Raw genomic sequence first — 24,879 nt, forward strand, 5'->3', positions numbered from 1 at the left:
AGCTCAGCTTCCATGATATATGCATGCAGTACCTACCCAATCCTATTACTTGCATATTAATTGTGTAAATGATTTAATCATACTCCCATTGGGTATGTATGCATTTGCTGTTCGTTTCCATGAAAATATTCTCATAAGGGCGAGCATCTCAGAATATTCTCCCAGTGGGAAAACAGTACAAATATTTTGTTATCATGTGATCATGTTCATGCAAATTGGTGACTGTAATATATTTTGTTGTGTTCTGTAACCTTGTCTGTGACAAGTGTATACTTTCTGGATAATTTGTAATTCCAGAGAAATGTTAATTAATATACCTTTTCCTCAATTACATTTCTGCTCAAAGAACTTACCAGGGGATGTGGAATTGTTGTCATGAAAAAGTCATGTTTAAGAGTGAATTATTACAGGGAAATGTCAGTTACCCCTGGTACACACAATGTAATAATTTGTTTGTTTCTCTCTTTTTCCCTACCTCCTCTTCTTCCGTTCCTTCTCTTCCTCTCCCCCCCCCCCTTTCCCACTCCTCCCCATCCCTCTCCCTCCTCTCCCTTCTTCTCATCACCCTCTTTTCTTCTTCACCCTCCCTTCCTCCCTCTCTTCCCCTCCTCTTCTTCCTCTTCCTCCTCCTCCTCCTCCTCCTCTTCTCTTCCTCATCCTCCCCCTCCACCTCCTCCTCCTCTTCTCTTTCTCATCCTCCCCCTCCACCTCCTCTCCATCCTTCTTTTCCTCCTTTTTGTCATCCTCCTCCTCCTCCCGCTCCTCCTCTCACTCTCCTCCTCCTCGTCCTCTTCCTCCTCCTCCTCCTCCTCCCCCTCCTCCTCCTCTTCCTCCTCCTCCTCTTCCTCCTCCTCCTCTTCCTCCTCCTCCTCCTCCTCCTCCTCCTCCTCTTCCTCTTCCCCCTCCTCCTCACAGAAAAAGGTCTGGATCACGTTGCGGAGAAGATCTTGTCATACCTGGATGCAAAGTCCCTGTGTGCGGCGGAGGGCGTGTGCAAAGAATGGAAGCGGGTCATCTCGGACGGCATGCTATGGAAGAAACTCATCGAGCACAAAGTGAGAACAGACAACTTGTGGAGGGGACTGGCCGAGAGGAGAGGATGGTAAGTTGAACGACTTTGCTCTTCCTTCATATGTGACATTCATGTCACCCTCCATGATATTGCAAGGCAATATTTTCCAGAATGAGAGATTTCACAACATTTTTGCATGTATTGTTCATTGTTGATTTTGTGGTTGACAAAACTCTTTAACCTCCAGGTTACTCTTCTACTGTTTCGAGTTGTCCTCAATCTGAAGGTTGGGGTGGGATGGGAGAGATTAAAGTGGTTTGATTATCAAACTTTATTCATTTAAGGTGATATTTTTGTCAGAATAACGGCTGATAGGATGTACCCATATGTCCACATTGCCTTGTTTTGCTCTCAAAATCCCACAGAGGAGCAGCACAAAGTTATGCAACAACCACATGCTAAAGTGTGCACTGCCGTGATTGTTTAGTAGGCGAGCCTGTAAATACTCAGCTCAAATTTGGGGTGTCACCATATGTATATCTAGCTGTGACAGATAACCATACCTGGATACTATTGAATTTATGAATACTGTGTGGAGACTGGACACTTTGAGTTGAATTTGGCCAAGACTTGTCAGTGCAATCCAGCACTGCACATAATTCTAGTGTGCAGTATAAAACACTCTTTGAAAGCGGGTCTTTAAGCAGAGGGGTAAAGATATGACATATAACAATATGAGTATAACAATATGAGTATTTCCGGGCAGTGACACTACCACCAGGCTATCCCTGGTTGCCGGCAGTGACATGATGAACTTGGAACAAATACCCAAGCTCTAAATTTCTGACATTTTTACTTCCACCAAAGGTGGAGGTTATGTTTTCGTTGCTGTTGGTTTGTTTGTTTGTTTGTGCGTTTGTTCGTTTGTTAGTTACTTTGTCTGTGTGTAAAATAACTTAAAAAGTAGTCAACAGATTGGGATGAAACTTGCTGGAAAGGTTGAGAATGACACAAGTAACAAACAATTAACTTTTGGTAGTGATCCGAGAATTTTTTGGGAATTTACGAAGGATTTTTGATATTTTGGCAGGAAGGGTCAATGAACTTGGGAAATCGGGCGGCTTTCAGCACACAGTGCTATAAGTACGTATGGGTGGAAATCACTGATATCTCTATGGAAGAACAAGATCAGTGGTGGAAATGAGCTGCATGCTTGGCGGAGGTCTGCACTCTCAAAGTGCTTCTCTAGTTATGTTACGTAGTCCAAGGTAGACAAGCCATAAATGAAAGCAAGAGATGATTAAGCAAAGGGGTGAAGATATGAGTTATGAGTTTTCTTCTTCTTCCGTTAAGTGCAGCTTCATGCTTGAAGATTACGCACTCTACAGTGTGAGAGTGTTCAATTTATCTGCCCTCTATACAATTGAAATGTGTAAGATTGCAACTGCTGATCTACAAATTTAAACAAACATGTCAGAGAAAAGGAACCCAGAGGAATCAAACTCATCATCTACTGCAGACAAATAACATAGCAGATATGCTGGAAGAGCAGTGTGTAACTGTCGTAGACGTGCATAAAAAGCCACTATAATGCTCTATGTTAACTGTACATCTTACAAACAATGGTGTTACTCAGTGTACGGTGATAGTGCAGGTTATGGCATGCAAAGTCATGCAATGTATTTTTTTTAGCTATTAGAGATTCACACATGAAAAAAAAAAATCATATAAAATCATATAATACCATATCTACACCTCTCCTGAAAGCTATGATTTTGGTAGTGATCATGTACAATATTTTCTGATTTCTTCAAACGTGCCTACTCAAGCTCATTAGGCCTTAGCACATTTTCCAGTTCCAGTTAAGATCACATTTTAGGTTTCTCACACAGAAATAACAGCAAGTTAATCATGCAAAGTATCATGTACATACAGGTGAAATTCGGCTTCTATTGAAATTAAATTTCCTGCCAATCTAATCAAATGAACTCTGCAATCACTCTCAGTATTCATTGGGAGCTGTTTGGAGTGTATAAGAGAGAGTTGATTCGTGAGGAAATACTTTGTTCATGAGAGTCAGTTTGAGGTCACGGTCACTATCACACCACACCTCCATGACATTAAAGGGAAAGAGCATGCATGGAGGATGCAGTTTTGTAATTTAATATGTGACACATGTACATGTGTTCTCCCTACAATGTATGCTGGCAGTGAGTCGCCTTGGTATTATGAATACGTTCCTTCTTGTTGAGTTTACAGTTAAGGGCACCCTTCAAGCTCAGTTAATGCTTCTGACAGTATCATAGAGATGATTTAGCTTAAACAAACAGCATATGAAGATTTTATCAAAAGTATAAAGAAGTAAGTATAAAGAAGTTAAATATTTTCTAGCTTTACTTTTTTTTTCTGCGAAGGTCAAAATCATAAACAGAGCCAAATGCTATATATAATATATACAAACTTTATAGCATACATGAGTAATTGGTAGTCTCTAGAGCCTATCAGCTACCTAACTGACCTGTTTGAATGGGGAAAAACGTGTTTATAAATGTAGATTGTTTTCTTGTGCTCACAGCAGCATTTACATTTATAAGACATGAATGGAAGAGAAAGAGAAGAAAGTACTGATATCAGGGCTGTCAGTGTTCACGCATGAATAGCAGGGACATTCCAAAGAGAAATCAGGGAAATTCTCAAGTGTGTTACATGCATCTCAATTAATTAAAGGGATGGTATATAGTATTAGTTGAGATGACAGTTCAGCTTTTAACATTTTTGCAAGATATTGAGCAATAACTCTATGAAATGTTAAAGAGCATGCAATTCTAAGGGGAATTGAAATTCTATTTGATGAAAGTCGGTTTTGAAATGACTGAGATGTCAAAAAAAACAACAACAAACAAACAGGTAGAACAAAGAGATCCTAATAAAAGTCTGTGGCCTGTCACATTTTATTAGGTTCACTTTTTTCTTTGGATATCTCATGCAGCTATTTTAAGACCAATTTTCATCAAATAAACTGTGACTTCCTCTAAGAATTGCATGTTCTTTCATGTTTCATTAGAGGGTTCTCATTATCACACACACACACACACACACACCCACACACACACACACACACACACACACACACACACACACACACAAAGGTTGAAACCTGCAGCCCACTCTAAACCAAAACTGTGCATCCCTTTAAAAAACAACAAAGATCAGGTATCAAGCAAGATGCTATTCCTTCTAGGATGTATCACAATATTTGAAGTTTTTTAGGAAGCCTCCTGCCAAATCAGGGAGCTCTGCACTGTGCATGTTTTGTCTTTTTTTTTTTCCATCTTCTATTTTAAGAAACTTCAGCTTTGCAGAACAAGATGTGACCCAGTAGCCCAAGAAGTTACAACCCTTTTCTTGAACCTTGCCCAATATAGTCTAGTCTGCGAGCTGACATTCACCTCTGTGTATTGATCGAGTTCTGAAAGGGCAGCCAGTATTTAGGCGGAAATACTTGTCCATAACAACAGACAGACACACGCAGGGCTGCCAGCTTCTCCCGATTTTCAGTGGAGACGCCTTGAAAATCCTGTTTTATGTTTTTCTACCCATCGAATCAAAACGATGCATTTCAAGAGAAAAAAAAAGTATGTCAAGATGAAATATCTTTTAATCCCAACTTAGTATGCCATAAATTTTCAGCCCACACATCTGTATGTTAGCATTTATAGAATTCTATTTCTAAAACCAGTTCTCTTTATAGTGTCCTCTAAAACCAGAAATATTCACAGCCTGAAATTTTCACAACTTTGGAGTTGACAGCCTTTTTGCGTGGCATGAAATTTTCACACGTTGCCACTGGCATTCAGTGCATATAGTGGAGACAAGAACTTTCACATGCATTTTTAATTTTGCGAATCTTGGCTATCACGAAAGTTGCAATACATATTCAAATGCGCACAAAAATTTCAGGTTTACAATATTCAACAATGTGATGAAAAATAGTCATAATGCAATACTTAACTAGGTGATTTCTTGTTTCAGTCTGAGATCAGTCAGCTTTGTAAAAGATTTTATTTTCTCTTGATTGATGTGTATGTATCACGATGCCTTTGGATGCTGTCTTCCATTTCTGTTTACTACTATGGATTAAACGCAGCATTGCGCTTTAAGTGATTCGCATAGTTCAGCTGTAATGTACAAAGTTACATTGAAAACCGAGCCCGATACACAGCATGGGCTGAATGCCATTAAGATCATCACAAACAGAAACATGAATACTGTATGTGACAAAACCAATTTCCACGCCATGTTCTTATACATAATTTGGACAAATAAAGATACAAAATGTAAGAAAGCATTCCCAAGATAACAATTTCTGAAAGTGAAGTCGCAGCAGAGTGAAACTCAAGGGGATGATGCTAGTCATCTCTGCAATTATAAACTCAAAACAATCATTTTTGTATTGAAATGAGAGAATGTATGCACGTGCATTGAAACGCTCGTGCACAAAAATGTAGAAAATTACTGCTTTGTTGTCCTCCGTACATTGTAGCTGAGAGGATGATTAGATCAGATACAGATTAGACGTTGGCACGTGACTTATGTGGGGCTAGGATGCAAGTCAGTTTTGTTTCTTAATTCCTTTCTACTTCTTCTTTTTTCATGTGGAATCTCAAGTTAATGAGATGCAAAAGTACTGCTTGGCTGCTCCTAATCTTGTGGACATTGAGGGGGGGGGGGGGTAGGGAGGTGGAAGGTGGTAGAAAGACGCATCTTCCCAAGCAAACTCTTGCTTGTAGGATCGTGTCCTCTCTGGGTGCGTGTGGCTTTGCATGTGACTGAAAGGCCAAGTGTTTCGGCGTGTGTGCGGAAATTGACACTGAAGAACATAATTCCCATCCTGTAATGTTGACCTCAATTACATTGTACAAAAGTGATGATAGCGTGTAGTGTCAGGAACGGGGAAGAATAGACTCTTCTACTGTGCTCGGAATTGTTTGAAAAGACCATCCAGATACAGTCAAACCTGTTTAAAGTGGCCACCCAAGGGAAACGACAAAAGTGTCCACTGTAGACAAGTCGATGGTATTTTGAATTTCAACACTTGCATTGTATATTAAATAGCAAAATATAGGCCTAGGGCAATTGCACCCCCTGGGACCCTTTCCCTGACCCTAACCCTAATCCAAATCCTGAACCTAATCCTAACACTAACCCAAACTCTAACCCCAAAACCTAACCGTTAACCCTAATCTTTACATCTTTACTCTAAGCTTATAATCACTAACCAGTATTTAGCCAGGGATGGGGGATGGGGGGGGGGGGGGGGTAATTGCCCTGATACGGCATAAAATACCGCTTGTTAATCTTCGAGAAAAAAAAAAATAAACAGCCAATAAGTTTGCATGAGCAGCTGTGATATGTGGGGTTTTTGTACAATTTATTTGATTTTAAATTTTCTTTTTGCTATTTATGTTCTTTTGATAGGTTTTGGTAGAATTCACGTAAAGAATGTAAAAACTAACATATTCATGTCTGATTTAACGGTTGAGCTAAAATTTTTCTGGCCGCTCCTTATGCAGTTTGATATTTGCCACGAGATACAAAACACTAGTATGTGGCTGCTGGCCACGTTAGGCAGGTGACCACTATTCAAAGGGTCTATAATACAGCACTTCTGTGCGAGGGATTTTAAGTGGCTGTTATAAGCAGGTGGCCGCTATAGACAGGTGGTCGCTAAGATGGGCTTGACTGTATACTGTACTCTTTAATCTATCAACGCTCTGTAAGTTGATTACTATCTTCCAGATATCCACTTTGTTATTTCAGGGTTTGTTGGAGTATCCACAACAATATTGTGTGTCTGAAGTTATTTCACAGGCTACTGCTTTTGCAAGCATGCCAGTGTTAACAACCTTGTCACAACCCTTGCCTTCATTTCCTCACTGCTTGCTGCCTATACGATTAGATACATTCAGGATACAGAACATCTTTCCCACACTATCAATTGACAATAACTAGCAAGATGCAAGAACATTAAAAAGATGAATACATGCTGGGTCAAAAAGTATGAACATTTTTAGGAATTGGTCTTCTGTAACCACATCCCGAGGCAATCCTTGAAACTTTCGGTTTGTTCCCTTGGTCGTAAAAATGTATTGGTAACCTCATGAGAAAAAGCGGATGTCTTAGACCAGTTCTTGCCTTTTCTTCAGATATTATTTTTCTGCTGGTTTGTTTTCATTGCCTTTCTTCAACTTGAATGCCCTGATGACTGACTATTTTAAGATCATCCAGCTTATAAGTCTATTTTGAGAATGCATAAATATCATAAAAGTAAACGTATGTGTGTGTCTTGTAGAAAAGCTGCTATACGATGTAGGTCATCATGCACCAATGACGTCATTAGCACTGTGCAATGTACCCACTTAAATGCTTTCTTTGTGTCATGTTACTGGTTTCACATGTCACATTTTCACTAAAGATCTCTGTTTCAGATGCATTGGGGACACTATAAATGTATTGTTGCTCATCATCTGGAAACATAGAAAGTTGTCACGTCCGCACAAGTTTAAAAAATAGGACAAACAAGTACATATCTTCAGTCTTTCGTTTGTACAAAAAAAAAAAAACATGGTAGGTAGTAGTACTATGTGATCTTAGAATGCTGTAGGCAGGTATCAATGAGTACTTTAGGCCCGTAGATACCATACAATAAACTGCTGACATCCTAATGTTCAAAGTATACTTTAGTACTTATAGACCTCATCCAGAGAGCTTTAGCTACAATTTAGTAACATGCAGTTGCATATGTCTCTAGCTTAATTCTCTATCTTTAAAAGTAGCAGATATTTTATGAACCACGTAAAATTGAACAGTTTGTATGCCGACTTCGGAATGCTGCCAGATATAATATTCATGGATCAAATTTGTGGTGTCATGGGACTCGTTATGAGGTTGCCCTGTTCATACAGTATATTATGCATTGTGATATGATTAAACATCCTGAGAGGAGTGTAGGTCTTTTTTGAGGAAGGAGTTGTATAGTAAAATGTTGAAACCGCTCTATCATATTATACCTCCTTTATTCAATAAAACATTTCTCATCCATGCAGAGAATCCCACATCCAACATTGGTGATTCAGTGATCACTGCCAGAAACTTGTAAGGTTTTTGTTTTTGTTTTTGTTTTTTTCTTTTGTTTTTTGCTGCTTTTTTTTTTTTTTTTGAGGGGGGGGGGCAAATTTATTGACGCCTTCATGCTTTCACCATGATGACATGGCTGTCAGCTGGTTGTTAGACCACAGCAGGGATAATGACATCTCACTCAACAGGTGCTTTGTGTTCTGTAGCAAACACATTACACTCTGAACACTTGATGTGTGCCTGCAGCCTTGCTCATCTCTCAACCCCAGGGCCCTGTTTCATAAAGCTGTTCGTAAAGTTACGAACGACTCAAGAACGACTAGTGATCAGTTCTGATGTGCTATACTTACCAAAATTTCCATAATTCAGCACAAGAACTGATCACCAGTCGTTCTTAAGTCGTTCGTAACTTTACGAATAGCTTTATGAAACGCCCCCAAGGAGGTACTTTTGACCTGTCTTTCAGAAACCAACAGGCAATGAGGAATTTCACACTAGCCGTGTAAGACGCAGTTTGTACGTATCTATAATCACATTCTAAAGTGCACTCCTGAACACATCACAGAGTGTTCAGTCGCATAATTTTATCTCCTTGCTGACCACTTTGAATATGGTATAAAAAATGCAGTTAAGGATACTGTAGCACAAAACAGAAAACAGACTCTATGGTTTGTCCATCAAGCAGGCACACAGGGTATTTAAGTAGGCAGTCAATATATTCATACATAATGGTATTCACTGCATATTAAATCTGAAGGCATAATCTACCATTTGCAGATGAAGCAAAAACCCAGCATTAGTGCTTTAAAACAATTCTTAATGTGAGGGATAGAAGCAACCACTGTAAAAATATGAATCGGTAAAATCAATTTTAAGTGTTGTTAAATATACGAAATGGGAAAAATAGTCATGATAAAAATGTTTCCAGACTTAACCGTCTATAGTTGCGGTTTGTTGAGAAAAATACAAATATCTCCTTATATTTTAGGCTTTATCACGAAAATTTTATATGATAGGATGTTTTGTGGTACAACGTACCTACACATGCATTAAATGTCATATCTTTAAAAAATTCTAAATCACTGTTCCCAAAGGTAAACAGGACCTTTAAAATGCATTCTGGAGGAAGTAGAGTCAAGGTCAAGCTGGGTTCTACTTCCTCCCTCAGTCATGTTCTGGAAGTCAAACCATTCAAAAGGCCAATGCACACCCAGCATTGGTCAAAACTCACTTGGAAAACATGTCAGAATCATGAATTGCCCAATGTAATTTGAGAAAGGTGTTTGTGAACGCTAAAGGAGCTCTGTGTACAAACAGATGGGCAGTGCGGGGGGGGGGGGGGGGGGGGTTTCATTGATCTACTAGTATTTATTCAGGGGGCATCCGTACTCAGTAGTGTGATCCCGGTGTTGTAGCCCCAGTGTGTCAAAGGAAGGGTGTGTATCCTTCTGTATCACACATTTTCTCAGTCATATGGGACACAAATTAAAGCAAGAAAGGATGCCCACAGTATTAAGTGCACACTTACGTGATTTTTTTTGTTTTTGTTTTAAATGAGTTTCTGCCACTTGCATTACATTTATACTTTTAATTTGTCATATCATGGGAACCATGATAGCTTAATTGAGGTCGTGAAGCTGCAAAGAAATTATTGAAACTACAGTGTGCCATTTACACTGTAAAGATACTGTAAAGCTCATTTATTTTGTTTCATTATCATATGAAAGAAAGCTTAAATACACTTTTTGATGTGTAGAACTACATTGAAGAGGTATATACTTTGACCTCATTGCTCATTGGAACATTAGATTTCCCTGAAGTACTTTGTCCTGATCATGTATTCAGCCTCGGCAGTTTACAATGATGCACTTTACTTGTATTTTAATGTGTATTGCCATAAGTGACAAATTACCATCCTCTTCCATAACTGACTTTGATTACCTTTCCAAAATATACATGTTGTAGCTGCTCCACAAGTTTAAAAACAAAAATCTATCAAATAAAAGCAGAACTGCTCTCCTTTCTTTGAAGTACATGTATGTCCAATTCAGGTATAAGCATCCAGATATTTTAATTTGGCAGAGGTGTATTGGCTCATCCAATATCCTGTATTAATTTTATCCCCTCATTGCCCATCTGAACACTACATTTCTGCACCCCACCTCAAATGTAAATTGTCTATGAATAATGACTTATTTTATTTAACCCTAAAACTGAGCCATGGCAACAAATATGCATGATTCATGCACTACATGTAGCTGTGTTCAGTGCACCTTTTGGATCATTTTAAATCATCAATTGAGTTTTGCTTGCTGCTGTTTTCAGGTACACACCAATGTCTGTCTACATTTTAGGATTCCTGATGCATTTTGGCACATCTGTGAGTTGTACAGGTGTGAAATACATCTAGATATAACATAATTTTTCTCTTCCCAGAAAAACTTGAAATGCTCATTTGCTGTTGATTGCTGCAATAGGCAATACAGTTCAAAAAAATTTGCCAATATTTGGTTGCCATGGCCACCGGGTGATCATCAAATTAGAACTCAGCTTGAGTTATTCCTCATTTAATTTCAGCCTCCGTGTTTATTTCCATTTTTCCCGAGCTAGAACTAAGTCGACCAACTTTTTTCACTTTGGTTCTGAAGGTGTTTGGTTTGTTTGTTTGTTTTCTTTTTCAATGCAAGCATAGTTATATGGCTTGATGCCTGTAAAGAGAAGTCATCAAAATTCATTTTTCATGAAAATTGTGCATTCCATCAACTTTACACTGACATATGTTAAGGGTAGCAATTATTCCCCCTGCTTTTTTGAAAGCGGTTAGTCAAGTGCTCTGTCATTATGCAAAAAAAAAAAGGTGAATTTTTGTGGAATTCCCTTTATATTTTCTTTATATTGTTGTCCACACATGACATCCTTAGAACCTCTAGTAGTCTCCTCATCCAGCAGTTCCAACACTAACATTTTAAACATTCATAACTTTTTTACATTGATTGTCTGATTTTCCTCAAACTTTCACTGATATGTTCTACTACTGTTGCTGCTTTCATTTAATCCACATTTCTCTTTGGGTTTTGGTTTCCTTTAATGGTAATTTCATTCCTTTTTTTCCCCATTGTGGTGAAATTGCAGAGGCAAACAAACAAAGAATGTTTGATGGAAAAGAGTAATGAGAGAAAATTTAATTACCAAGTGACTGGCATTGTAGAGAGGATTTTGCCTCTTACATTTAAGTGAGGCATGGCATATGTATGTTTGCAAGAATGATTACACACCGATATCCTGTATTTCATCTAACAAAATGTTGTTGTCAGGTTCATTAATTCTTATATTATACGTTTATGCTTAGTCTGTGTCACCATTACGTCATTGGCACTTGTAGTAGCAGTAATAGTACTATTGTTATTAGATAGTATTGTTGTTGTTATTATTATTTTTATTATTTATTTATTTATCTATTTATTTATTTATTTATTTATTTATTCGTTCATTCATTCATTCATTCATTCATTTATCTTTTACTACTACTGCTATTACTTCAGTGTTATCATTATCATTATCATCATTATTATTATTATTATTATTATTTATTCGACCAGGTAAAGAATATAGGATACATATCATTAACATCACAAACATGAAACAAAAACCAGAATGAACATTACAAAGGATACACTGTACTGTACATCATCATTATAGTTGAGTGATTGTCTTGTTGCTGTAGAGGTTGTGATCGTAAGCGCTCTTATCAGTTTTCTATAAATAAGGACTGTCATATTGAACAGTCAGTAGTAACTGGAGTACCAGGCTAACAAACAGAGATTTTTTTTTCTCTCTGGTTTTCCTGAAATCAAATGTAAGTCCTCTTAGCCTCTGTGCTTGGAAATGCCATGATTAAGTGGGTCATTGGTTTAATATGACTGATGATTTTAATTCTGTGGGCTGCATTCAGTGCTGAGTCACAATAGGCAAGTCATAGATTCTACAATAGCTGTATGCAATCACACACACTGGGTGTTTTCCAGTGTGAAGCAGATGTAGGGACAAGGTCATTGCCGCTCACACATCAGCACCCCCCCCCCCCCCCCAACTTGCAATTACTCATCACTTAACAGAATAGGTCAGGCATACAATGCCTATAGTGTTTTGCCCTTCTAATAAAGAGCATGTTTTATGAGAGTAAAACTCTTACTCAACATGGTGTACATACAATATAATGTTCAAGGAAATGGGTTGGATGAAATTAAATCTTAAGTTATCAAGTGTTTTTTGTTTTTTGTTTTCTTTTTTTTTTTATGGAAACAATTTTTCTCGGGATTTCGAGAAATAAGCCATGCACACCTGCACCAACAGTGGCCAATGTGTTGTGAAGTACAATTTTCATGTTGTACACTGTCGCCGTTTGCAGCTCCAGGTGCTACAGTAAATCGTGTATCTATAGGCTGGTGCTGATGTGCGCATTGAGCTTTCAAACATAATTAGCTTCATCTAGTTTGGATGAGCGGCGGCATGAGGGAGAGGTATGTGATGAAGTGAGCATATGTGTCACGTCACGGTGGTGTATCACGACACAGTGCACCTTCCCTTGTCTCAGCTGATCACAAATCATGCCTGAATGTAATGATCTGCTTTGTGTTGTTCTGCCAGGTCTAAACCCCCAGTCAGGTGCTGGCTGGTGAAAACATGATTACCAAGATTAGGTTATAGCACCAGTGAATTGTCAGTCTAAACTGCTGAAGACCTTGTCAGTGGCCCCAAGTTACATTTTTTGTCATTTTGTCATTAAGAACAAGTATTTAAGTGAAAACTTAAGCAATTTCACTGAAACACATTTAGTTTTAACAAACCAAAGCAGAAAAAATAAGTTTTATCATAAAAGTGAAATTTTATAGCCAAAAAAGATGTCAAAATATGCGTTTTTGAACAGAGTACCACAGTAAAATCAATATATGGGACTACAAGGACATTGATTGCATTACTCACAATTATGCAAATATCTCAGCAGTAAAAAGAGACAAACACCTGGATTTCTTGTGTTAGTGTCCTAACATACCAATGTATAAAATTAGGTAGAAAATGTGGAAAACGATAAAGGAAATTTTGAAATATGTCATAATTTTTCATATTTTTTATGACAATTATGGTATTTTTCAATATGAAAATTGGTTTCTGGCATAGAATATGAAAATTATAATTGAAATTTATTGGAAAATTATTTTTTTAGTTCAAATTTTCAATTTATCCTCTTCAAAATGACATATAACATCACATAAAAACTTGAAATATAATATTTTTCAATAATTTCCATAATATCTGTATGGTCCTAAAACTAAAAATGCCAAAAATACCCTCAGCAGTGTATGGGTTAAAGCATGAAACAAAATTCTGTCACAAACGATTCATGCAATTTTTCAAATGTCTTTGCCAAGGATGATAGAATGGGTGGTTTTTAGCAAGTGGAAATCACCCCATATCTAATTAGATATGATTGAAATCAGTGAAGTGAAATCAGTCACAGTTGATCAATAGTGGGAAAATATGAAAGATGTGACTGGAGGAGTGTTTACAAATTGTCCATAAATTTGTATGGAAGAGATTAGTTTTCTCTGTTTGGAGGGTATGATTAACAGTATACCAGTGATGTGTGTTTGTGGGACTAATATTCCCACAAGATTATGTGGCATTAGTCATTTGTTATGCATTATAGCCAGCTCATAGTAAATATGCTGCTGGAAGATTAGGCTCTGTGTCACATGGTCTTCCTAAGGTAGAGTTTGCGCTGAACTTGTGACGTGCAATAGATCAAACCATGAAGTAGGTTGCCCTCGTTATTAAATATCGTTAGAAAGTGATGTAAAAATTTGGTGATTTGTTGCAGGGGCATTGAAGTCGTGTTTTGTCTTACAACGTATAGCCAAGTCAAAATATACCTCGGTTACTACAGTGTTTGGTGTATAATTCCATGGAAATTGTGTATAATTGTTGGTAAAAACTTGTTGCAACACCTTGTGTATCTATGCAATAAGACTGATCAAGTTTTGAAAGTTTCATCCAGATCATGAATTGCACGCACAAAAAAGTGCTCAAATAGTGTGTAATGAAGTTTCCCCAAAGTACAAGAAATTCAGCTCTTTGTGTATTGATACTGTCCATCTGTCTAACCACGCATGACAGTGTGTAAATAGAGTCAAATTGACTTCCAAAGATCTTCTTGATTAGTGTAGCTCAAAAGTGGAATAGAAACTTGCTACAGCTCATTATAACGTCTTTGATGCATTTATTACTGTATCAGTTTCACAGCAGAAGTTTAACAACAGTATGTACAGCAATCTGCTTAGGGGGTTTCCAAAGCCAAGTAATATTCAATTTTCTGTTTATATATGTTTGTTTGTTTTTTATATTCAGGGTGCAGTATCTGTTCAAACCAAAGCCGGGTGACCAGCAGCAAGGAGACTCCTTCTTTAGGAAACTCTATCCAAGAATTATCCAGGACATAGAGGTAAGTGCCGGCATTCTCTCTCATCAGATGGCTTTCACCAATCAGGGATCGACATTGGCAGTGGCCCGGGACCACTAAAAATTGATCTCGGGCCATCAAATTTCCAAACAGGTTATCAGTTGGTGGCCGGATCAGAGAAACTAAGATTCAAAGTGGATTTGTTATGCTTCCTTTTATTTTGGGTCAATACATTTCTCTTCTTGGCCACCAAAATTTCAGATTTAAGGATTTTAGTAGATCAAACGGGCTGCCAGAAAAACATGTTAGTGTTGAGCCCCGGCATCAACGCTTGTCAAAAGCTGAAGTTTGGGACAAAGATGCAGCTCAAGCTGAAAACACAGAGTAAAATGTGAATGTAAAGCAGTATTTAAAACTTCACATATGTATATGTCATCTCAGAAAAGCGATATGCTGAAACCATATGCAAATCACCTAGGGTGATGATGCCTTCCATCAACTCAAAAGTCCTTCATCAGTTTGTGTGCAAAAATATCAGTAAAATCACATATTGGGTTAATATGTCAGCTTCCACAAACCTTTCCCCCCTAAAAAGTTGTAATTGCGAACTAATTACAAAGTCGCAACAGTTTTTGATATTATGAAGCAAACAAGTTATTATTTTTGATCTCATGAAGAAAGAGGTACAACTGTATAGTCAAGGTTTGTGTGTGGTTCAGTGGAGACTCCTTAGGTTTTGACTTTATCACCTTGCTAATTTGAGTCATGAAATTCAGCACTTTAGCTTGCTTTTGTGATATCAGCCACAATCACATGTGCAAATCAGACAAGACCATGTCATCGCCTCACAACTCACTTGGTGACTTATACACAAGAAGGAAATCATTAAAAAAAATATGGTTTTAGTTGAGCTGCCATAGGTCCTTCCTCAAAAGTCATCTATGTTAGATTGCTGCATCTCTGTTAGATTGCTGCAACACTGCATTTACTTTGTGGCAAAGAAGGGAGGCTACTGTATTTGATTACATTTCCAATAAGAAAATTCAGGGGAGATTTTGCATGCAGGATAAGAAACAATTTGAATACGGTATGGAGCAAATTTCTACTCTGTCAGAGATTGGTGACTGTCGGAGTGCCGGTACGTCGAGAAGAGAATGGACATTGAAATGCAGGAAGAGAATAAAGAAATGGGGGAGAAAATAGTAGTAAATTGACCAAGCCTGTCAAGTCAAGGCAGGATTCTGTCAAGCTCATCCAACAAATCCAATCCAAGCTGGGTTAGAATAGGATTATGACATGGATGCGGGGAGCTGCGATATCATGCTTCTCAAAGCGTTGTCACGCTCTCTCTCGGTAGTAATCGTCAAGGGCCAGTGTGGTGACAAGCTATGCAGTAATTGTCCATTGCAGCAGCTGCTGTTATTCTGGCAGCAACCAGAAAACATTCCAACTTGTCTGAGTACTTTAGGGCCCGAATTCACGAAGGTGGTACAATTGAAACCGTGGTTTAAGCCATGGACAATTTGTAGGGAGCACCAAGTGTCGCATGGCCTATTTTGCTACGAAATCACGCAACGAAATGACTGATTTCGTAACGAAATAGGCCATGCGATACTTGGCACTCCATACAAATTGTCCATAGTTTAAACCATGGTTTCAATTATACCACCTTCATAAATTTGGGCCAAAGTGTTTGCCATGGTACATGCAGTTAGTTAATCTTGTGACTTACTAGTACAATGATTGCAACATCTTTGCACAGCAGGCCCGTGCATTGCTACCTCTTTTGAAAGTTACCAACCTTCATTCCCCTCATTCGTGCGGATCAGGGACAGAAATTAACAAAATTGATAATGACACACTTAAGACAAATCAAGAGTATTCGCATTGTGAAAATGATACCGAGTCAAATGAATTGTACCCTTTAGTCTTCTGGACAACCAGAAAAAATGCCTGACACATTCTTAGAAAAGAAAGGGTAGGAATTTGAGATACACTTTTTTTTTATTCCATGCTACTGGGATATCCTGCCCGGATTCTCAGAAATGATCCGATTAGCTACTAAAAGCAGTACATAGACAATTGGAGATTGGATGACAAATTATAACCCAAGATAGCTGCCTGCAAATATAAATTTACATCTGCACATGGGCCTTTCATATTTATTGCCAGGGGAAAATGGCAATATCATATCGGCCTGGTTGCAGTGTTTGGGCTAGAGTTGCATGGATACTGTGCCAAAGCCCAAACTGAGGCATAGCCAGAAAAACCACAATGCAGACTAATGTGTAATCTGCAAACCACCCAGGCTATTGTTACAAACTGTACATCATAACCATGGATGTGTGTAAGCAGAATTTCAAGTTTGTTTCACATGCTCAGAACAACTCACTTTTTTCCTCTCTAATGCTAAAACTTCCCATTTTTTTTTTCAGCAGTGTGAAAGGAATGCTCAGATAGCATGATTTCTAATGGCACAACATATATGCTCGTGAGAATGGGTCTAATGTGTTTGTCACAGCATGTTGTGTTGGTTATATCTCGTCAAGAGAATTATGCATCCATGCAAACATCAGTGAAACATACACACAGTGTCATTTCCCTGTCAAGTGTTGTATGTGCAGGTTTTGGGTGCACAGTGCATTTTTCTCACTCAAAGGAAACGTGTATTCATCCTGGGGAAAAGTACCACTGAGAAGAATTCTTAGAATTCTAACTTCCTTCCTGCTTTTTCGCTTGGCCAGACTCAATTGTATTGAGCAAAGTTCATATTAGTAACATTTTTTCTACCCGAGGAAAAAGTTTTTGCTACCTACCTCACAAAATAAGAGCTTGATTTGTACGGATGCAAGCAACTGAAATTTCGAGAAGTTTGTGATGTAATGCTCCTCCATCTTGTATTGTCAAGATGTGACTGTCAGACGTACCGGTATTGTGCATGCCTCATGTAGGCTGAAACTGTGTGTATCCATACACTATGAGGTTTCATCACCCTCATCTTCCGCTGTTAGTGTTCTGACACAAAGTCTTCAGAAAAGTTCAGCAGTCACTGTATTTCTCCAATTTTACCACTAAAAAAATCATTTTCGTATAGGGGTGCGGTTTGGCCAATACATGCACGCTGTTGTGCAAAAAAAAAAAAAATGATAATGATAATGAATTAATTAATAAAAAAAATAAAAGAAGAAGAAGAAACAAAAAAAAAAAACTAAACTGCCAGCAGATTTTAACATTGCTTTGATAGGAAAACAAGGAAGTGGCAACAATGTAGACTTTAAAAACCTTGACTCTTACAGTCGAGCTGCATCTAGATGTACTAAAGTATTTTTTCATGGTTTCTGGTTTTTTTCTTTGTTTTAATATTTACACATGATCATGAAAGGTTCTAGTAAATGTCATCATGCCTGTATATTGTAGTTGTTGACTGTTCCACTGTGTATAATTCACATGTGACATTCGTGAGTCCTTGAGGAAAGGCACTCTTTCTTGCTACTGTATGAGTTGTGACTGTCACAGTTTTGTTTTGTTTAACTTTGTTCCATGTTTGAAAACTTTGTAATGGTACCATGTCTTGTGAGGTAATTGCCTAGAGCCTGGAGTCGGAAAACTAAACACTTTCATTTATCACCTGGTGAAATTTCTCAAGATTTGAGGTCCATGAACCTCAAGGCCCTTCATAATTTCGTTATCACTCTTTGTGAGAAGAAATGAAAATAAACTCCAATTTTGATAGTTGGGTTGCTTGAAATTCTCAGTTTCTTCATGTAAACTTTCTCGAGGTCAACTCTTCATAGTGTGTCAATTTATGATCAACATGCATAGAGATAACATGTTTGTTTGTTCTTTGTTACCAAATCAAAAGTGTGATATACAATGTAGCTTGCCTACCTCTGTACTACTGTACGAGCTGAAATTTTCACGGTGGTTTTATTTTCGTGAATTTCGCGAATCGCCTTTGAACCGCGAAAATAACAACACGCGAAAATAACAACGTGCGAATAGATAAGTACATTTAGACCTCGCAACAGCGAAATTAACAACATGTGAAAATGTCCTCCTAGTAGCAATTCGCGAAAATATCTGTACGCGAAAATTTCAGCTCGTACAGTAAATATTTTGACATGTTACACTTTTGGTTTATATAATGTGTGTTACCATGATGAAAATGTGTAATCTCCTCCTATAGTTTTGGACTGCATTTTCACTGTGAAGTTTAAATATCTCAAAAAATATATATGCCTTGAGGCTAGCTTGCTTTTCATCTTGTAGTGGTAGGCTTTGGACATGAAGTAGGACAAGTAATTATTACTGTATGTCACTGTTAGGTGTAGAGCTTCTAGAGATTGAGAATCCTGGAATCAGAGAATTGATGCTCTGTGACTTAATCAGTCTTAAAGTAGTGATGGACCGCATTGATTTGGATCAGTACCAGTAGTTTTTAGTGTGCTTGTTGCCACGGTCATGATTCCGAGCCATTTTCCTGATACTGTAAAAGCGGAAATTTTCGCGGTGTTGAAAGTTTTGTGCATTTCGCACAACCAGAAGCTAGCACAAAAATCAAACACGGGAATATTTTTGCGTGCCATATGTTCCTGTACTTGATGTCTTGATTCCGTGGAATTAAAAACATGCGAAACTCTTCTTACACAGCCAAGCTCGAAAAATTAGTCGCGCGAAAATATCCACTTTGACAGTAGTTGCAGAAATTGATGCGACTATCAAAGGGAGTTATCTATGCAGTTTACTGTTAGAAGGCAAAGAGTGTCTGTCTGTGAGTTTGACAAGTGATCAGTCTGTTCCATTCACTCCGCACTTTGTCTGCTCTTCATCCCCAAAGAACATCGAACACAACTGGAGGTGTGGCCACCATGAGCTCTACCGCATCCAGTGTCACAGCGAGACTTCGAAGGGCGTCTACTGTCTACAGTACGACGACACCAAGATAGTCAGTGGCCTGAGGGATAATACCATAAAGGTGAGAAGAGAATGTCGTTTAATCCCAATGTTTTCCATCTCCTACCCACCCAACCATTCCTCCCCCCCCCCCCCCATTATGTCTCAATTTCACTTTCTTCACAACAAGCTCTTTGTCATCTATCAAGTGATAAAATAGATACTAACTTTTATACTCTCGTCAAGTATAATGATGCCTTGCAGTAAACATTTGTGTTTGTTTATTTGTTAATTGCCTGCAATATCATTTTTTTAGACTAAAATGCATAAGTATCAATAATTAATCACTCATTCATTTTTGTTCATAGGCAGGAAGGTGGCTCTTGTTTACATTTCATGTCTATAGTGTGAAAGTGAAACAATTGCACTTGACTTCACAGACAATCTGACACATGTACTGTGCAGATTCTGAAAAGTGAAAGTGGCACAGTAATTTTGATCCCACTTGGGAAAAATTGTAGAAATTTCACTATCAAGCTCAGGAAATGTTGTTCAGTAAAAAGCTAGTTTGGCCTTGTACAGATCAAATAATCATTTATCTGGAGGAATGACATGGATGAACAATGCCATGTGACAGAAATGCCATAATGAATATCATGATAAAGCTATTCTTGTAGATATGATTGTGATTTGATAATGGTTATGTGAGATGGAGAGTGGTAATAATAATGATAATAATAATAATTAACATTTTTACCGCGCTTAATACAAAGTTTCTAAGTGCCTTACATAACATATGTGTAATGTGATTGATAATACCTCATAGCATCATCAACAACATCCTCACAGCAATGATGACAGTGAATATGAGAATGCTGTTTGCTAATGATGATGGCGATGATGAGGAGGAAGCTGATGATGATGAAGATGATGACAGGCACGATGACAATGATGACGATCATGGTATTTGAGTCGGTGCACGCAAGCGCATAGCTTCACCTCGAGGCGGTCTCAGCGCTGGGTCGATAATGATTGATCCATGTTTTCGTATTCAATCCTCTCCAGATTTGGGAGCGGCAATCGCTACAGTGCAGGACAGTATTAATGGGGCACACGGGCTCCGTACTCTGCCTGCAGTATGACGACAAAGTTATCGTCACCGGTTCCAGTGACTCCACCGTCAGGTGAGACAGCGACCCCATGTTCTCCTTGCATTATTTTTACTTTAGCCTACCTTAAGAACTGCAAGCACCAAGTGGTATTTTGTGAAGTTTGACTTTGTGATCACATTACTTCACTCTGCATGTGCTTCATTCAAAATCATCCCATTGTAAAACTTCATAGATATGATAGTGGCATTTGACTGGAGTATCTGTTTGTGGATTTTCATAGTCATGTTATAGGCATTATGTTGTGCAGATTTTGAAATTTCCTTTTGTCTGGACTCCATGCTATTCCCTCAAAAACAAAATTGCAGTTTCATGCATACAGACGAAATGTCATGCTTTCATCCATATTCAAAGTCTCACTCCCCACCCGGTCATTTTGCACAGACACTTTGGTCTTCAGTCTTGGGAAAAAAAAAAAATAACAAAGAAAACAGCAAGTTTTCTTGATTCATTTAATGAAATGAAATCTAATATCATAATTCATCTCTGCTTTGGAGAATGCCTTGTCAAGGTTATGCATCAGACATTAGAGAGCAGCTTATGAAGAACTCGAATTTTTTTTTTCAAGGCAATATTCTTTCCATCTTCTTGTTGGATTTAATTTACTGTATACACAAAATGGAGACATTATGGCGGAGAATCACTGCGCCACGTTTGATGTCACGCTTGCCATTAATAGTTTATGAGTTCATGGGGTCGGTGCACTTTTCTGTCTCTTCTCATGGAAGATACATTCATTTGAACTTATTCTCTCTCTTTCTCTCTGTCTGCCTTTACATCCATGAACAAGTGTCTTCTCCTCTTTGGAGGTACATCATACAGACCTCCTGACCCATTCTGAATTTATATTATGCACCGTGTAATTTCTACTTTTCCTTGTTTAAATATGAATATATTCTCTCTCTGCTCTCTGAAAAAACACTTTCACATGAATATATCCTCCCTCATCTCTTAGTGAGTACATCCATGTACTGATATCATCTTTCTCCTTGTGGAAGGTACATTCATATACCAGTAAATATATTTCTCTCTGTTTATTTGTGTGTGTGTGTTTGTGGTTTTGTTTTTTTTTTTTTTTTGGGGGGGGGGGTTGTAGCAGCACTCATGTTAACATATATTCTCTCTTTTCTTTTGGAAGGTAGTTATATTCATGTGAATGTATCCTCTCTCCACTCAGAAGGTATGTACACATCATAAATCTTGTTCATATCTTTACTGTCCTCTTGGTATATATTAATGTCATTTCCTTTCTCTCCCCTCCCCTACCCCCTCCCTTCCACTTGCCACTGTAGAGTGTGGGATGTAAACACCAGTGAGATGCTCAACACGCTAGTCCATCACAGCGAAGCCGTGCTTCATCTCCGCTTCAACAACGGTCTCATGGTCACTTGCTCCAAGGTAAGACGATGATTACCGCACCCTATATGCCGTTTGGTGCGATGAGTCATACTGGGCAAGTAACGTGGAAGGGTTCTGAATGAACAAGTGGCCTCTATTCCGTACTGTATGTTTAATAGAAATTTCCCCCTTAAGACACAGCACCAAGCTATTACATTCACATTTTGAAAAGTACTTCTTTTTTTTTTGGCGGTGTTTCTATTTTCATAAATTTGAAAACACATTGAATTGTCCATATGACACATTTTTGATGACTTGTTGAAATAAGGTATCCCATAAATGAACACTCATATATAAAAAAAAATGATGCTTCGTTGTCAAATCGAATTTGACTTGTCCTCGTCACGCTTCTCGATGCAATGGTGACGTGAGGTACTGCACTATGACAGTCACATTATACAGAGCATATATGATATAGTCTCTCGTAACCACTAATGCTGCATATTCCTCAGCTCCGACTGTATCAAGTGATTCATTCCTGAGGTACTCGTGTCTGTTTCTTATCTGCAGCTTATTCGTCTGGCACAATTGTTTCTCAGGAAGTGAGACTTATATTTAGCACGTGGCCCTCTCAATGCACATTGTAGCTCGATGTGTCCGCTGAATAGTCCTGTTGAATCAGGGGCACACAGGTGAAGTGAAAAGGAAGAAGGCCCCTATGATACCTCACACCTGGTTGTGTTAACAAGATCTACGCGACGCCTTTAATCTTTGAACTTCAGTCATGTGGGGAAATACCCAGTTTTCGTGGATGTCTGCATAGAGTTCAACAAATTGTCTGTTGCTCGTGGAGCAGTATTTCAGTCTTGCTTTTGGCCAAGTTGTAAAGTGATCCCAAAATGTGAACTAGTTTCAAGTAATGTTGACCTAGTCATCTTTATTCAAACAGTAATTTTCCTTCACTTAGGTAGCCATATGCTGTTTCTAAACTTGCACACCCAAAAACCCAGCTCCTTGAAAATGTTTGGCATGTCTTCTTTAAATATGTTTGTGTGTAGTGAACTTGGTGAGTAGCAGTACATGTTGCAGACATCCAATGTATTTTCTACCTCTTAGATGTAATAATGTCCTGTGAATACTCAATTAAAATGCCATTCTGTGGTACAGCTACTGTGTTGCGATATCTCTCAGTGCCTTGAATTCCTAGAAAACATAATCAAGTTTTGTTTGTTTTCCTGTCCTTATCACTTGCCCGTTGAGACATGATCAAATGATGTCTTGTGCTGTATGAAGCAACCAGGTAATCTAATTGATGAGAAACTAGAGCTCTTTGGTATCACTAGGCTATCATTAAAAGGATGGTATAGTTTTGGTTGAGATGGGGGATTCAGATTTTAACTTTTTCAGAGATAATTAGAAACTGCTTATGAAATATTAAAGAGCATACAGTTCTAAGAAGAATTCAAATTCTATCTCATGGAAATCGGTTTTGAAATGGCTGAGATATCCAAAAACATGGTAAGTAAAAACAAGTGGTCCTGATAAGAGGTAGGTCCCACCTTTTATTAGGACTTCTATGCTTTGGGATATCTCAGCCATTTCAAAATCAATTTTTCATTGAATAAACTTTGAATTCCTCTTATGCTCTTTCATATTTTACATGAAGAGGTTTCATAAGGGGTTTCTCATTATCTCACAAAAAGGCTGGAAACTGAAGCCCCATCTCAACCAAAACTACTGAATATACCATCCCTTTAAAAGAAAATAGCTTTAAATTATTAGGTGTGTACTGAAGGGGGGGGGGGGACATACAGAAAGACATTATACAAACCTTTTTTACACCAACCTGCCCTGCCCCTCACCCTACAGGACCGTTCTATAGCAGTCTGGGATATGCAGTCAGCCACAGACATCAGTCTACGGCGAGTTCTTGTCGGACATCGGGCTGCCGTCAATGTTGTGGACTTCGATGATAAGTACATCGTGTCAGCGTCGGGGGATAGAACTATCAAGGTAGAGGATCTGTTAAAGAAAACCAGCTGCATCGATGCTCTTTGTTCTTTTTTTTCCCCTCTTTTCATTATTGCAGTTAATTCCATGATCCATACGGGGTCTAGGGCAATGACCCCAGACCCTTCCCCTGACTCTAACCCTAACCCTTATCCTAATCCTGAACATAATCCTAACCCTAACTCAAACTCTAAACCTAAACCTAAAAATAAACCTAACCCTTACCCTAACCCTAATCTTTACTCTACCATTATCACTAACCAGTATTTAGACAGATTTGGGAGGGGGGGGGGGGGGGGGGGGTAATTGTCCTCGGGAGGTAATTGCCCTGAACTGAATGACTGTTACACAGGATCCATACCATCTGTTTAGTTAACAAAATCAATTTGTAGTTAACATAGCAGAGTAGTTAAAGAAAAAAAAACTGTCAGCAGACTTGCCCGTGAACATTATGATTGCATTCAGTAAGATATATTTTCCCCTCAAAGTCAGTCATCTGAGAAACTGTTTGAGAATTTTGAAATGCATAGAGTGTGAGAATCAAATAGTGTGATACTTCTCACTTTTGGCAGAGCTTATTTGTCTTGTTTTGAAGTTAGGAAAGATATCATTAGATATGGTTTCAACAAGGAGACCATGTTATATGACCAAAAACTCAGATTCCCATGAACACACAAATATGTATGTATCCAAATTTTGACATCGGTTTTTGGCATGTACAGTCTGTGGAAGGATTTAATAGTGTTTTGTAACGAAGTGCTGTCTGGTCACTTAATCCAGCAGACCAGGTAATTGGCTTAAAGTCCTTCAAAAGCATGTAAATATTTTCTGACACGGTACGCCTTTACTACTTGTATTGTACT

General features: G+C 38.2%; 1 protein-coding gene across 1 annotated transcript in view; it reads left to right on the plus strand.

Annotated features, from left to right (window-relative positions):
* LOC140242098 (beta-TrCP-like) overlaps positions 1 to 24,879 on the plus strand; it is a 72,209-nt gene that overhangs the window by 42,317 nt on the left and 5,013 nt on the right. Inside the window, exons 3-8 of the mRNA XM_072321858.1 lie at positions 916 to 1,102; positions 14,555 to 14,648; positions 19,444 to 19,581; positions 20,565 to 20,683; positions 21,961 to 22,066; positions 23,876 to 24,019. Of these exons, the coding sequence (XP_072177959.1) occupies positions 916 to 1,102; positions 14,555 to 14,648; positions 19,444 to 19,581; positions 20,565 to 20,683; positions 21,961 to 22,066; positions 23,876 to 24,019 (788 nt within the window). The remainder of the gene's footprint in view (positions 1 to 915; positions 1,103 to 14,554; positions 14,649 to 19,443; positions 19,582 to 20,564; positions 20,684 to 21,960; positions 22,067 to 23,875; positions 24,020 to 24,879) is intronic.

Source organism: Diadema setosum, chromosome 18 (assembly GCF_964275005.1).
Source record: "Diadema setosum chromosome 18, eeDiaSeto1, whole genome shotgun sequence".
Lineage (NCBI taxonomy): Eukaryota > Metazoa > Echinodermata > Echinoidea > Diadematoida > Diadematidae > Diadema > Diadema setosum.